General features: G+C 39.0%; 1 protein-coding gene across 1 annotated transcript in view; it reads right to left on the bottom strand.

The window, feature by feature from the left end:
* LOC117661701 (stimulated by retinoic acid gene 6 protein-like) overlaps positions 1-14,156 on the bottom strand; it is a 37,397-nt gene that overhangs the window by 21,179 nt on the left and 2,062 nt on the right. The window contains exons 2-6 of the mRNA XM_034410786.3: positions 10,866-10,950; positions 10,676-10,776; positions 9,446-9,579; positions 8,312-8,432; positions 28-73 (exon numbers count right to left, since the gene is read on the bottom strand). Of these exons, the coding sequence (XP_034266677.2) occupies positions 28-73; positions 8,312-8,432; positions 9,446-9,579; positions 10,676-10,776; positions 10,866-10,950 (487 nt within the window). The remainder of the gene's footprint in view (positions 1-27; positions 74-8,311; positions 8,433-9,445; positions 9,580-10,675; positions 10,777-10,865; positions 10,951-14,156) is intronic.

Below are 14,156 nucleotides of genomic sequence, written 5' to 3' on the forward strand. Positions count from 1 at the left end.
ACTTTTATTAAATAGGTACATACTAACTTCTCCATGTGGGCACTGTCCAATGTACATAGCCATAATTACAAACCTGCCAAGACAAACAAATAAATTAATTAAAGGAAGTAATTCAATTATGAAGCATAGTTTAGGAAATCAAAGTCCTGAAATTAGATCTAATCACATGTGTTTCATCAGAAACTTATGTAGCCATAGAAACTGACCAGCACCAATCATGGGATAAGATTAAGAAGTAATCAGCTTCTCAGAACATTCAGACTTTTTTCCTAACCTTTTAGTTACTGAGGGGGTAGCAGAAGTAAAAAACAAATTATAGGTTTAGCCATATCTATGTTGCAACCTGTGATCTATCAGTAAGATTGAAGAAAATTCATACTCCTCAGATCCACGTACTTATATCATAGGAATATAGAAAAATGCAGGATTCCTAATTTCAGTGGTGCAATCCGTAATCTTTGATTGGCTTTGATTTTTGTGGCATTTCACCTAAAAATCAGAGGGATCCATGTGGCCCCACCTCTCTGATGTGGCAGTACCGAAAAGCAATTGATGAGTTAATATGGGAGAAACAAAATCGAGAGTCCTATTATATCTTAATATATAAAACAAACACACACACATACACCCATACACAGATGTAGATGTTTTTTCTACACAGATGTAGAAAAAAAGTAGTATATGGTATTTGAAAATACACTGTGATAATAACTATGTATAAAAAGTATCATATTCAAATTGAGCTTCAGTTTTGGTAACTTCGTGTATATAATCCTATAGTTTTCTTGGCAATATTTAATTGGAAGTGGTTGACCACTGCTTTTTTCTAGGACAGGGGTCCCCAACCCCCAGTCCATGGCCCGGCACCAGTCCGCAGCATGCCAGAAACTGGACCATGCAAACAAACGAAGGCCCATCCGCAGGATGCAGACAAGACACAAAACCATGCCCCTTCCGGTCTACGGAAAACCTCTCCCCATGGAACCAGTGCCCAAAACGTTATTATGGAATGTTATCTGAAGCCTCTAATCCTGATATTTCCTGGAAATCTCCTACCCACATATTAACCAGGCCTGAATTTACTTACTTTTTGAGAGTTAGCCAAGTATTAGCTAGATGCTGCTCCCAAGCTGAACATATATTTTGTATTTTTATACCTGTATACATAGTCATCACACTACTTGCTATTCTTCAATATTCTTCAATAGCAAGTGCAGGAAAAAATAAGCAATAGAGGGTAAAAATAATGCATGGACAAGATATATGAGAAAATGCTTAGTATACCTCTCCATATCCTTCTCTCCTTGAAACCTTGTTTTCATTGTATCCATGCCGAGATTCATATACTGCTTTTTGTTCTTTAAACTTCCCCCTCCATCAGCTTCATCCAGCCATGACTTTTTTTCTTTTCAACTCATTCATTCTTTTCTCGTACATTTGAATGATCCTCCTCAATTCCCTCTATGTGACCAAACCACCTCAATGCATTTGTTGCATTGATCACTTACTTTTGTATTCACTCCACATTTATTCAGCATTCTTCATTCATGATTCTATCTTTCCTTTATACACCTCTCTCTTATGTATTCCCACTGTCTTGAGTTCATATTCCCAATTTTAGGTTTTTCTTAATATATCCAACTCTCACTTCTACTTGATAAAATTCGCAGAAGCATGTCCTTAAACAGGGTCATTGTTTAGCTGAATCTTGTGAGAGTTTGTAAAAAAAATGCTGTAAAAATAAATCAATAACTTTTCATTTCTTTCACCCAAGCAACACACTATAAACTGCACTACTTTTCTACTATTGCTTGCACGTCTTACAATTTTTTCTGTTTCCCCATTTTTATAAACAGACTATTAAGATATACAGAGAAAAATTTCTTTTTGAATTCACATATAACAGTATTCTGTATTTTGCCTGTCAGATGCAATAAGCAGAAAAAATGTTTGATCCACACTCATTGTTTCATTTTACAATGTGTCTAATGTTTACTGCAAATCATCTGGGTTCTGAGTCATCAACGTGACATTGTTCAAATACAAAAATGCATGCACAGTCACATCCATAATCAACACGTATCTAACTTCCCCAGAGAGGTTTTCTGCTCAGCATTAAACTATTCACTAAGTATCCCATTTATTCTCATACATGATTTACTTCCATTGTATCTTTCCATTTTTTCACAAAATGTTTCATGATTCAAGCCTATTCGCTTTATCATATGCCTTCTTTATATCAACTAATATACCATAAATTTTCTTACTTATTTATTCTCAAGGACATGTTGAACACCAAAACCTGAACTGTGCAACCTTGACCAACTTAAAGTAATTCTATGGCTTCCAAACATTGCTTAATTTCATCTTTTGAATCTTTTCTATCAGAATTCTGCCAAAATTTAATTAATTCCTCTGTAATTTTTGTTTTCACATTTTCTAGCATTCTCTTTATAGAAGGAATTAATGACAGGATTTTTCCAATTGTCGGACACGGATGTTTAGGTGTCTATTTCACCAAAATAGCCTTTGTGTTAAAGTGAGAGTAAAGTCTATTCCAGTTCTGACCTGTTCTTCAAAAGACAAAGGGATTGGAAACTAAATGCTTAATATCCAAGCATCATAAAGTGTAAAGAATTTGCTGAGCCTCATTTGCTATTACATGTTAAGAAGGTACAGCAATTTACATCCACCATTAGCACTAATCTGTCAGATGAAATGTGAGATGGGGAGAGAATTATCCAAGCAGATAATCCCCAATTACTTGATACCAACCTCCCTTCATCACTTAATAGAGATGCCACTCCTCAGAAATGATCTATAATGCATCTGTACAAGACATAATGCTTCCAGAGATTTTATTCACTGAAGTAATTGTGCAGGCGGAAATCCAATAGTCCCACAAACCATCCACAGACACCTGCAACAAAGCGGTCTCCACCTTCTATATTTTGATGTAATTCCCATCATTCTTAATATTTCCTGTAATTTTACCTTAAATTATACATATTATACCAGGGATCACCAACCTTTCAGACCTCAGGGACCACTAAATTCATAATTTTAAATCCCATGGACCATTAATACGATATTTTTAAAAGATAAATAATATTTAGTGCAATATAAAAAATGCAAATAATTTTTCTAGGAACCATCAACATTTTCTCATGGACCACCGTGCAGTGGTCTGCAGACCACCAGTTGGTGACCACTGCATTATACCATATCTGCTGTGCTTAAGCCTACTGTGGCATGGTGAAGTAAGCAAACTAGCAGATCTGGGCTGCAAAAATCTAGACTGCCACTAGATGGAAGCAAAGTATTAAGAATTTACTCCATCTCTGCTGCCTTCTAACAACATCCAAATGCTTGGGACCTGATAACCTTATTTTATAAATGTCACAATATTTTGAATATATTTATAATCCAAACATGTTTAAGCAGTTTGATTTTTTCCTATTATTATTATTTCAATGCCATATCAGAGTCTATGTAGCAATAATCAGCCAAACAATGGTATAACAATTTCCCTGCTCCAAAATTCATTTTCCCTTATTTCTAATGTAGTTTCATTGCAAAGAGATGCTCCTTCTAGTCTACTATATTATTAAAGTGAACAATGTCTAATTACCTGGTTTCTACTAGATCTGAATTAATTTAAAACTATGTTTACTTTCTTTTAATTTGTTGCTCCGTGTTTTTTAACAGGAAAAGAAAGAAATTGCTTTATTTCTGCCTTGCATGGAGAAAACATTCGGGGAGAAACATATACTCGAAAGATATCCCACAGTTCTCTTACTAAAAATAAATTTAATTTCTCTGAATCTTATACCGAAGGTCTAAAGCTACAGACTCATTGCTGGGCTGATTTAGGATTGTATTTATTTGAACTACCGTTACTCAGAAATTAGACTCAGCTTCCAATTTCCTCTAGCATTGATTGGGGGGAGGGAGATTTCTTAAGAGTCAATCCTCACACCAGTCTATTCCAAGGCACTGCAAAGTATGAGAATTCTTAATACGAATATAACTTAATATTGATTTTTAAATTTGTTAAAAAAGCAGATCAAAAAGACCAAAATGTCTCCTTATCAGCAATCAACACCCAGATGAGCATAGATTAGCATCAAGATTAACATTAGACCAACAATCAAGAAGCAATATTAGCCAACTATCCGGCAGTATTAGCCAACTATCGTCCTGTCTCCAATCTTCGCTTTGTGGCGAAGGTTGTGGAGAGTGTGGTCGCACGACAGTTTCCACAGTACCTGGAGGAAACGTCTTATCTAGATCCGTTCCAATCGGGTTTCAGGCCCGGGCACAGCACGGAAATGGCACTGGTCACGTTGGTAGATGATCTCTGGAGGGCTCGGGACAGGGGTTGCTCCTCTGTTCTGGCCCTGTTAGACCTCTCAGCGGCTTTTGATACCATCGACCATGGTATCATGCTGCACCGGTTGGAGGAGTTGGGGATGGGGGGCACCGTGTTACGGTGGTTCTCCTCCTTTCCCTCAGACCGGTCGCAGGTCGTGTTGGCAGGGGGGCAGAGGTCGACCTCAAGGCCTCTTATATGTGGTGTGCCTCAGGGGTCGGTCCTCTTGCCCCTTCTGTTCAACATTTATGTGAAGCCGCTGGGCGAGATCATCCATGGGTTTGGGGTGAAGTACCATCAGTACGCTGATGACACCCAGCTGTACATCTCCACCCCAGGCCACCCGAACGATGCTCTTGAAGTGATGTCCCGGTGCCTGGAGGCTGTGCGGATCTGGATGGGGAGACACAGGCTCAAGCTCAACCCTTCCAAGACTGAGTGGCTGTGGTTCCCGGCATCCCGATATAGTCAGTTGACTCCAACATTGACTATTGGGGGTGAGTCTTTGGCCCCCTCGGAGAGGGCTCGCAATCTGGGAGTCCTCCTGGATACGCATCTGTCCTTGGAGGAACATCTGACGGCTGTTGCCAGGGGAACTTTTGGTCAGGTTCGCCTGATCCGCCAGTTGTGGCCCTTTCTTGATTGGGATTCCCTGTGCACAGTCACTCATGCCCTCATCACCTCTCGCCTGGACTACTGCAACGCTCTCTAAATGGGGCACCCAGAGCACCCAGAGGCTCCAACTGGTCCAGAATGCGGCCGCGCGGGTAGTCACGGGAGCTGCATGGTGCTCCCATACAACACCTCTCCTGCGTGAGCTGCACTGGCTCCCAGTGGTCTTCTGGGTGCGCTTCAAGGTGTTGGTTATCCCCTTTAAAGCGTTCCATGGCATAGGACCTAGTTATCTTCGAGACCGCCTGCTGCTACCAACAGCCTCCCATCGACTTGTGGCTCCCACAGAGAGGGCCTCCTCAGGGTGCCATCAGCCAAACAATGTAGGCTGGTGACCCCCAGGGGGAGGGCCTTCTCTGTGGGGGCACCTACCCTCTGGAATCAGCTGCCCCCAGAGATAAGGAGAATCCAAGACCTCGGTGCCTTCCACCGTGCCCTTAAAACCTTCTTTTTCCAGCAAGCCGGGCTGGCCTAACACTTTTTAAAATGTTTTTAATTGTTTGTTATTGTTTTTAATCATGGGGCCAAATTTATATATACCTTTTTAATTGTATTTTAATGTTTGTAGTTTATGTTTTTATTTGGCTGTTCACCGCCCTGAGTCCTCAGGGAGAAGGGCAGTATACAAATTTTAAAATAAATAAATAAATAAATAAAATCTCCTATGTGGTTTTTTTTTTTTTAAAGTAATTTTATTAAAGCTTGCAATTGCAATAGTAAAAACTAATTCAAACTAAGAAAAGGGATGAAAAATAGAAAGAAAGAGTAAACAATGCAAAGAAAAAGACAAAACTGCAGAGACAGGCTGCAAGAATGACATGGGAAAAGATGTCTCATTGGACATAAAAAAGAAAAACGATGCTATGGAAACTCTCTGCTCCTCAGAGCATCTCTCCAAGGATGTTGCTCAGCAACTAGTTAAAAGTTACATCTCCCAATGAAAGGGAAATAAAACATTATGTTACTCACATGCTGCAATGTAAAAGAGTTGGGTATTTCCCTTCAAGGAAGGAAGCCTGCAGGGTAATGAATCAGTGGTTGGGCCTACAGAAGCCCAAGGAACTGATACAAGTCAGATAAGCAAGTCCTGCTACTAAAACATAACCAGAGGGAGAATTCCTACAAATATGCCCTGCCAACATCTTTTTCTTGTTGTTGTTGTTGTGTTCTCATGACACTTCCTTGCCTTCATCTTATGGCTCATGAATGAGTAAGGTTAAGGTATCCTGAGGTAATTCTCCTTATTTCATCACCGCTCATGGAAGCCTCAAGGGATGGGAAAATGTCTTATTCTTCACCATCCAACATAAACAGAGAGTCACACACATTTCAGGCTGGTGTAGTCTTCTGTAGTTGCCAGTTAGCTGTTGCCTTTCTACATAGTTGGGCTGAGTGAGGTCTGATATACAGTATATACTGGGTGATAAACATGCATAAGGTTCATATGACTGAAATGAGAGGTAGCTACGTAAGCCATATAAAAAGTACAGGTAGATTTATTTTATTTTATTATTTATTTTTATTTCGTTTTGTTTACTTTTATTTTATTATTTTATTTGCACCCGCCTTTATTATTTTTACAAATAACTTAAGACAGTAAACATATCCAGCCCACGTTTCTCCTACTACTTTCCCCACAACAACAACCCTGTGAGGTAGGTTGGCTGAGAGAGAGTGACTGGCTCAAGGTATCCAGCTGGCTTTCATGCCTAAAATGGGATTACAGCTCACAGTATCCCATTACCTCTTTGATAACCAAGACAATATTTGGGCTTTCAGTGTGTCACCAACTTTTGCTATAATGGGTATACAAACTCACAATACAGTAACTGTGTGACCATTCATTATAACTGCTAATTGTTATGCAGCATTTTATTGTGGTGATCTTTTTCTGTCTTTCTCTCTGCCTAACTGTCCATCCATTCATCCATCTATCCCCTTCCCCACTCCGTCCCACTAAATCCCTGCCACTCCATGGCCAGGATACACCACCAGATTCCTCCTGCTTTCAAACAGACTGATATCTGTCCATCAAGTTGTCAAACTGGCATTCCTCCTGGTTTTTTCCAGGCTTTTCTTTTCTTTGCCAGTTGGCCTCAGTCTGGAAACCTTCTTGAATTTTTGTACAGATTTCAATTTTCCAGAATAAAACTGATTTTAAAATTGGAACAGCTGCAGACAACTTTAAACTGTTTTCCTCTGTGAGCTAAGGGTAAGACAAAGCATGATGTATCATAAAAACATAGGACCGAACTAGATAAATTGGCAAATGAGTGACAAAACATCTAGTGTATGTGACACTCATTGTTTGCTAGGTGTTTATTAGTTTATGAGGAAATATGAGATTGCTGCTGGATCTAAAGTTCCTCAGAGATAACAAGAGAACATAACAGGTCTTTTCTGCCTTGACTTGTGGACAAAGAAAAAGAGAGAAGGAGCTTGCAGTTGCTTGACCTCTGGCAGGAAAATGTGTGAAGCCAAGGCTATGCACAGACCTGCCTCAGTAATGAGCTGTCACACTCCCACACATACTTAACTGACCTGTGATCCTCTATTTTAGTCAATTTTCTGCAGCCACCCAAGACACTGAATTATAAGCAAACCACATGGGCTCGTCTTGTAAAAAAACACTGAAGCACAAGCTTGCCAGTTGCATTTCAGTCTAGCTTATTGTATGATATGTGCCATGGAGTTATTTCCTCATATGGGGATCTCTCCGTCTATTTTTTCAGGGATTTTTCTCCTAGGTTCTCACAGGGCTGAGACAATCCATTTCTCTAAACATTCTTTCATTCAGAATTCTTTTCCATACTTTTCAAGTGTTACACTGCCTCATTCTCAGTGCTCAGTCTTCCTCTTGTTCCCTTGTCAGGTCATGTCTTCTAGTATTCATAAAGCATTTAAAAGAATTGATTTTTTTAGCTGCAACAGATGGATATATGCCTAGTGGGACAGAGCAAACTATGGCATTCCAGTGTTAGCTGTGGTATGTGTTCAAAAACAAATGAGTCATTTTAGGAAGAAATGGTGGAAACTTACTGACATTGTTCATGATAAACAACTGAATTTGAAAAGAAACTGTGATAGCCTTCTATGATAAAGCTGGGCTAGTAGATCTGAACAGTAATGAAAACTCTTAACTACTTGAACATATTCCCTTCCTAGAAATATTGTATATTTGAGCTGTGGGCAGACATTTTATCAGGTTCTCCCTTCTGGTGCTCATCATTTGATGCACAAATCAAACCAATTTCTCAGGATGCTCACCAAGCTGCTGTGTAAAGAAATCCAAGTGTGGGCCCCGTGATCTGCATGGGTGTTGAAAGGCAAGCAAAGAACGGATAGGAGGAAAGGCCCACCTCTGTGGCACCGATGAGAATAGCAATGGCTGTAAAAAGATAGAAAATGGATAATGAAATCCCCATAATGGGAAGATATTGGGCAGGTATAAATGCACTAGGGTCCAGTCTTAGGAAGACTCATAGCTCTATAATAAAATGTGGGCTTTTGCTAAACTCATTTCCTGGTGCTGGCACTGATGGTTGTCACAGCTAAACTGGATGGCAAATTCCAGAATTCATAGTCAAAATGGCTGCATTCTCAACAAATCTGCAGGGACCAGGTTGGTTTAACCTGGTCCTAGTCCTAGACCCAATTAGAAGCAATGTTGAGCCCAACATTTCTGTTGCTAAACAAGACAGTTGGTAAGTGAGTTGTGTCCCATTTATGACCTTTTTTCCACAGTTGTTAAACAAATCACTGCATTTGTTAAATGAATCATGTTAAGTTGAGGACTGCTATGTACTTAGCTTGAAGCCCAGAGTTTGAAGTATTTGTTTCTCTTCATTATTCAGGACATTTCTAGTTCCAGAATTAAAAATACACTGGCACAACTGATTGCTTAAATTGGGTGTAAATTTTCTAGTTCTAGCTAGAATTTTCTAGCTGCCCAGAGTCAGTTTTCAGAGTGAGATGCATAGTATATAAATTTAATAATTAATAGTTCAAGAGTGTTGATCTGGAAGAAGTTTGCCAGCTGTCCTCTTACTGAATTGCAAATATTCAGCAAATGCATTTAAACGAGAATATTGCTTAAATGGATCCCCAAAGGTAATGCAAAATAAATTGATGATGAATCAGGAGAAAAAATGAATGTGACACAGAAAAGTTAGAAGTAAGTTAACTGTACCTTATGACACATTTAAATGTAGCCTCAGGTTAACCTAGCTAGCCACTGTGCTGTATCTTTTATGTTGGAGAAAGAATTTCCACATTTTGGCTGCTTCCTTACCTTATTCCCAATGCCTTTTTGTAAATTACCTCACAGAGATGAGGACAGATCAGAATCTGAAGGGAAGTAATTTAGGCTTTAGGCTAAAATGTTTTAATAGGATCTTTCACCTTTAATCCATTGCGGCAGCACTCGCAGAGGGTAATAACCATCTGCAAACAATATCATGACTTTGTTAGCTGTAGCTCCAAAGGCAAAACCCATTGTCCACCGACTGCTACATATGCCCATTAAATCTAAGGGTCTGTGAAGAAAAAAAAAGAGATTAAAATTGCATGTTTAAATTTTCAATTAGGCGTAGGAAGAATGTCTACATGGAATGAAATATTTCACAGTAAAAAAAAAAACTGCAGTAGCAGGCAAGGGGACTCTCTTTTTCCAGATGGCTACCAATTTTAGATATCTGTAGCATCTACTTGACTAGACTTGTTGATCTCAGTAGGGATTGATTGATTGATTGATTGATTGACTGACCTATATCTGTATATTTTCTATTCCTTGTGATTCTAGGTAGCTTTATGTTCCAGTCCAGCAAGGCAGCTCTTCTTATATTCTTCTAACTCAGAATTAGAATTAGAAACTGTCTATAATCCTAAAGGCTGCCTGATAGGGGTGGGTTCTACTTACCTTTACTACTGGTTCACAATAGCATGCGCAGATCACTGATGACAACATCCAGGGCAGTGGGTGGAGCCTCCCGCCAGTTTTACTGTCCGAACCGAGGGCAACCCACCACTGCTGCCTGAGCTTCTGTTCTCTAGCCCAGGGGTGCCCAGATCCGGCTGGCGGTGCCTCTGCCAGTGAAAACAGAGCTCATGAGCCTGTTTTTGCTGGCAGAATGCTCTGGCCACCACAGGCACCCTCCAACACAAGTGAGATGCACGCCACACCCCACCCCTGAGGTCAAACACCACCGTGATGTGGCCTTCAATGAAACAGAGTTTGACACCCCTGCTCTAGCCCAAAATATGCTATAATTATGCAGGTACTGAAGTAAATGAGAAATGAGACCATAAGTGGAAGAATTGGCATAGAACCAATCTTAAATTGCATACAAAAACAGCAGATAAAGAAGTTTGCTCACCCGGAGAGGATGTTGTGGGATTCTATATTGTACAACAAAGCATACATAAAAAGAGGATAAGGTCAAATAACACAAGGAAGACCCAGAAGAAGATGGAGAGACACAATATCAAAGAAACACTACAACAACATAAATTAACAACGATTGAGGCTGCCAAAAGAGCAAGAGCCAGAATTTTGTATCTCCTTCAACACCTGAAAGCAGTAAAGGAGGAAGCAAAGAAGAAGACTGAAGCAAAATAATTCTGCAGACTTACACAACAACCCCACACCTCCTGTTGAGGAGATGGCATTTTTCATCAATTACATTTCTTCTGGCTCTCTTTTCAAGACAAGACAGCACCACAATTATGGCAATCTACAAAAGAAGGAAAGAAAATCCATGGGTTCCATGAAGTCAAGGAATGTTGTTCACAATTATGGTAAGTTATCTATAGTTTTACTTACTGATGGAAGAAGTGAATAATGCAAAACAGGCTCCAGTTCTATGAAATTTGTACAACTTTCATTATAGGTTTCATTTGGGGACTGACTGCATAGAATACACAAATGCAAACAACATATTTAATTGAAAGCTATATACTGCAGATTAAATAATACCCTAGTTTCTAATGGAAAAAAGAGAGAATGCCTTTGTGGGACAAATAAAGAAATGCAATTCTAAGTATCTGTGCAGTCTAAGTTTTCTTGGTTCAACTTCTGTATCAAGTTAGGGGAAACTGCCAAAGCACAATAATATAGTGGGTAACTTGTAGGCAAAAGAGCTCAGCTTTTATATGTGGCATCACCTGGTAGGGCTAGAAAACCCCTCGTTGCAAAACTCTGTACTTGAAGAGTAGGATTGCAATCTACAAAAATACACCATCTAGAGTTAGTCCTCAGCTTTCAACCATTCATTTAGTGACTGTCCCAAATTATCACAGCATTGAAAAAAGTGTCTTATGGGCTTCCGGTTTGGCTTCCGTCGCCGTCAGACGGTCTTTTGAGACCGCCAGCCCCGTCGCCCGTAAAGAGCCGCCTTTACAGCTAAGGCGGCTCGAAAAACTCCATTTCCTAAAGGAAATGTGAGACAGAGCCGGCGAGGGCAGGTAGAGCCTTCTGCGAAGTCCCCAGAGTTTTTGTTTTACTCTTGGGGACGAAGCAGGATGTGGCTCCCTATTTTCGCTCGCCGCTGCTCCGGGCTTCGGGAGAACTCTGCTTTTTGCAGAGCCAGGCAATGGGACCAGACCAATTAACGAAACTAACAGATCATCTGAACAAGTAGGAGGAAATCCGGATCTGGGATCCTAAATTGCAAGTATTTCTAACCCTAAGACTGATTTTAAAAGTAAAGGAGAGTGAAAGGAGGAAAAAAAGAGAGTTTAAAATGGCGACTGGCTGAGGCTTGAGAAGAAAGCTGAAAGCGAAAGTCCTTCTGTTTGAATAGTTTAATACGTTACAAAGTATCTAAAACAATAGCGCTGGCTAGGAGTGAAGAGAAAAATTCTTATTTCATGCTTCTTCCTTCTTAGAGACTTGATATTGATATTGTCTGGAGAGAAGTCTTTTTCTTTCAAAAGGGGAAAAAAAATCTGTTTGTGTGGCAGGATGGCGTTAAAACTGACAAAGCCAGATAACCAAGCTGTGGGGGGGAGCTCCCCCATTTATAAACCACATGAACAAGTTGTGAGTTTGCAGATGCAGAAGAATGGCTTTACAGACCTAAAGGAGGAGATGGCAAGACATGATAAGATTGTGAACCAGAACCTTGAAAATTTTAGACAGGAAATTAAAGAGTTGGTTCAACAAAAGTATGATATCCTGAAGCAACATATGAAAAGTTTCTTAGATGTAATTATGAGGATGGATAAAGAGATCAATTTAGAAATAGAGTCTAAAATGAAGGAAGTTGATCATAAGATTTATAATTTGGACAATAAAATACGAAGAATTGAAAATGATTTAATAATGATTCAAGAAAAAAGCTCAGAAGTAGAGTTTAAAAAGTTTAAAAAAATAAAGGAAGCTGACTACAAGACTTACAATGTAGATAATATAAAACAAAGGATTGAAAATGAAGCCACAATGATGCAATTCAGATTCATGGAATTTGCGGTTAGAATTAGGGGAATACAGGAAAATAAAAGACAAGATTTGAGAAAGGTGTCTGCTGAAGTTCTGGCTGAGATTTTAAAGGTTAGTCCTGAAGAGGTATCCTGCAAGATTGATAAGGCCTACAGAGTTAATTCTTGGGTGGCAAAGCAAAGGCAGTTGTCTAGAGATGTGGTGATCTACTTTACTGATAAAGAAATAAGAAATGATATCGTGCAAAAGTCTTTTAACTCCACTCTTGAAATGCATGGAAGGAAGATTTGGATATTTAAAGAGCTGCCGCCCAAGATGTTAAAAGATAGAAAGGATTTTGGATTTTTGGTGACTGAGCTAAAGAAACAAAACATCCCATTTAGGTGGGATGTTCCAGTTGGTATAATACTGAGATATCAAGGAGAAAGATATCAACTAAATACTGTTGAAAAAGCGGAAGAATTTTACTACAAGGTTCTTAAAATGGGTTCAACATCTCCATGTATAACACACGAGGGGAATGAAGAAAAGCAAAATCAACAAGAGATTGAAATTCAGGCTAAGCAGATGGAGGTGGAGGTAATGGAAAAACAACAAGTTACAGAGGCCTTTGTGGATGAGCCACTTTTGGATTCTCCTTCAGAGGTCACAGTTGGACTACCTATAAATACAAGAGAGGCGGTTTTGGATTCTAATGTGATGACTTATCAAATTACAGACCAGCATGGAAATCAATCAGTTGATATACAACTCATAGAAAGGCAACCGGGATGGAGATTTAAGCCACAAAAAGTTAAGAAAAGAAGAAGCAGGTCCTACAAAAATAAAATTTTTTAGACTAAACAACAGTGTAATGCCAGTTACTTAAGAGACGATTGAATACATGAAAATGTAGTTGAGGCAAAGTATTGGTTTATACTATTTTGAGGAGAGTGACAGATCTCTGCAGTGCTGTACTTTTGGGATGTGGAAGATGGCCTTAAATTGAGTGGATTGGAACTTTCTATTTTGGACTCTTTGACAAATGGATTACGTTTATGCTGAGCTACAAGGCAAGAGAACTATGGAATTGGGGCTTGCAGAAGATCTGGTTGTTACCCTAACACGGTGGTTGGAATTAATAATCTAGATGAAAAGACATTGCAAAAGACACTATATGGAATATAAATATAAAGTCACTCGGGTGGTTTTTTATATACGAAAACATTTACTATTGATGGGGCAGATGGTAATTGAAGATACTGAACATACTGTTGGAACTTGAATTTGATGTTACCTTAACATGGGTGATGGAATTAACAATCCAGTTGAAAGACATTACAGAAGATATTATATGGATTACAAGCTTAAAGTCATTTGAGGATTTTATTTACATATGAAAATATTTTTTTAGTGGTGTGGGCAGAAGAACAAAGATATTAAAAATATTATGTATGGTAGACCTGTAGGAAAGTGGGTGGAGATAGGTTAGTTTACTGATTGTTTAGTTTAAGAAAAGGGATGTTATGTTATATTAATATACGTAAAAGATTTGAATTAAGAGATATATGTATGGGGGAGGAGGAAAAGGGTAGATTATGAGTTGAAATTGCTAAATTAGGATTTATTATATAATTTTACAGCTGAATGTTACTTTGAAATGTATAGTATAAGGGGGATATAATAATATTGTTA

The sequence above is a fragment of the Pantherophis guttatus genome, chromosome 2, assembly GCF_059756535.1.
Source record: "Pantherophis guttatus breed Tessera chromosome 2, ASM5975653v1, whole genome shotgun sequence".
Taxonomy (NCBI): Eukaryota; Metazoa; Chordata; class Lepidosauria; order Squamata; family Colubridae; genus Pantherophis; species Pantherophis guttatus.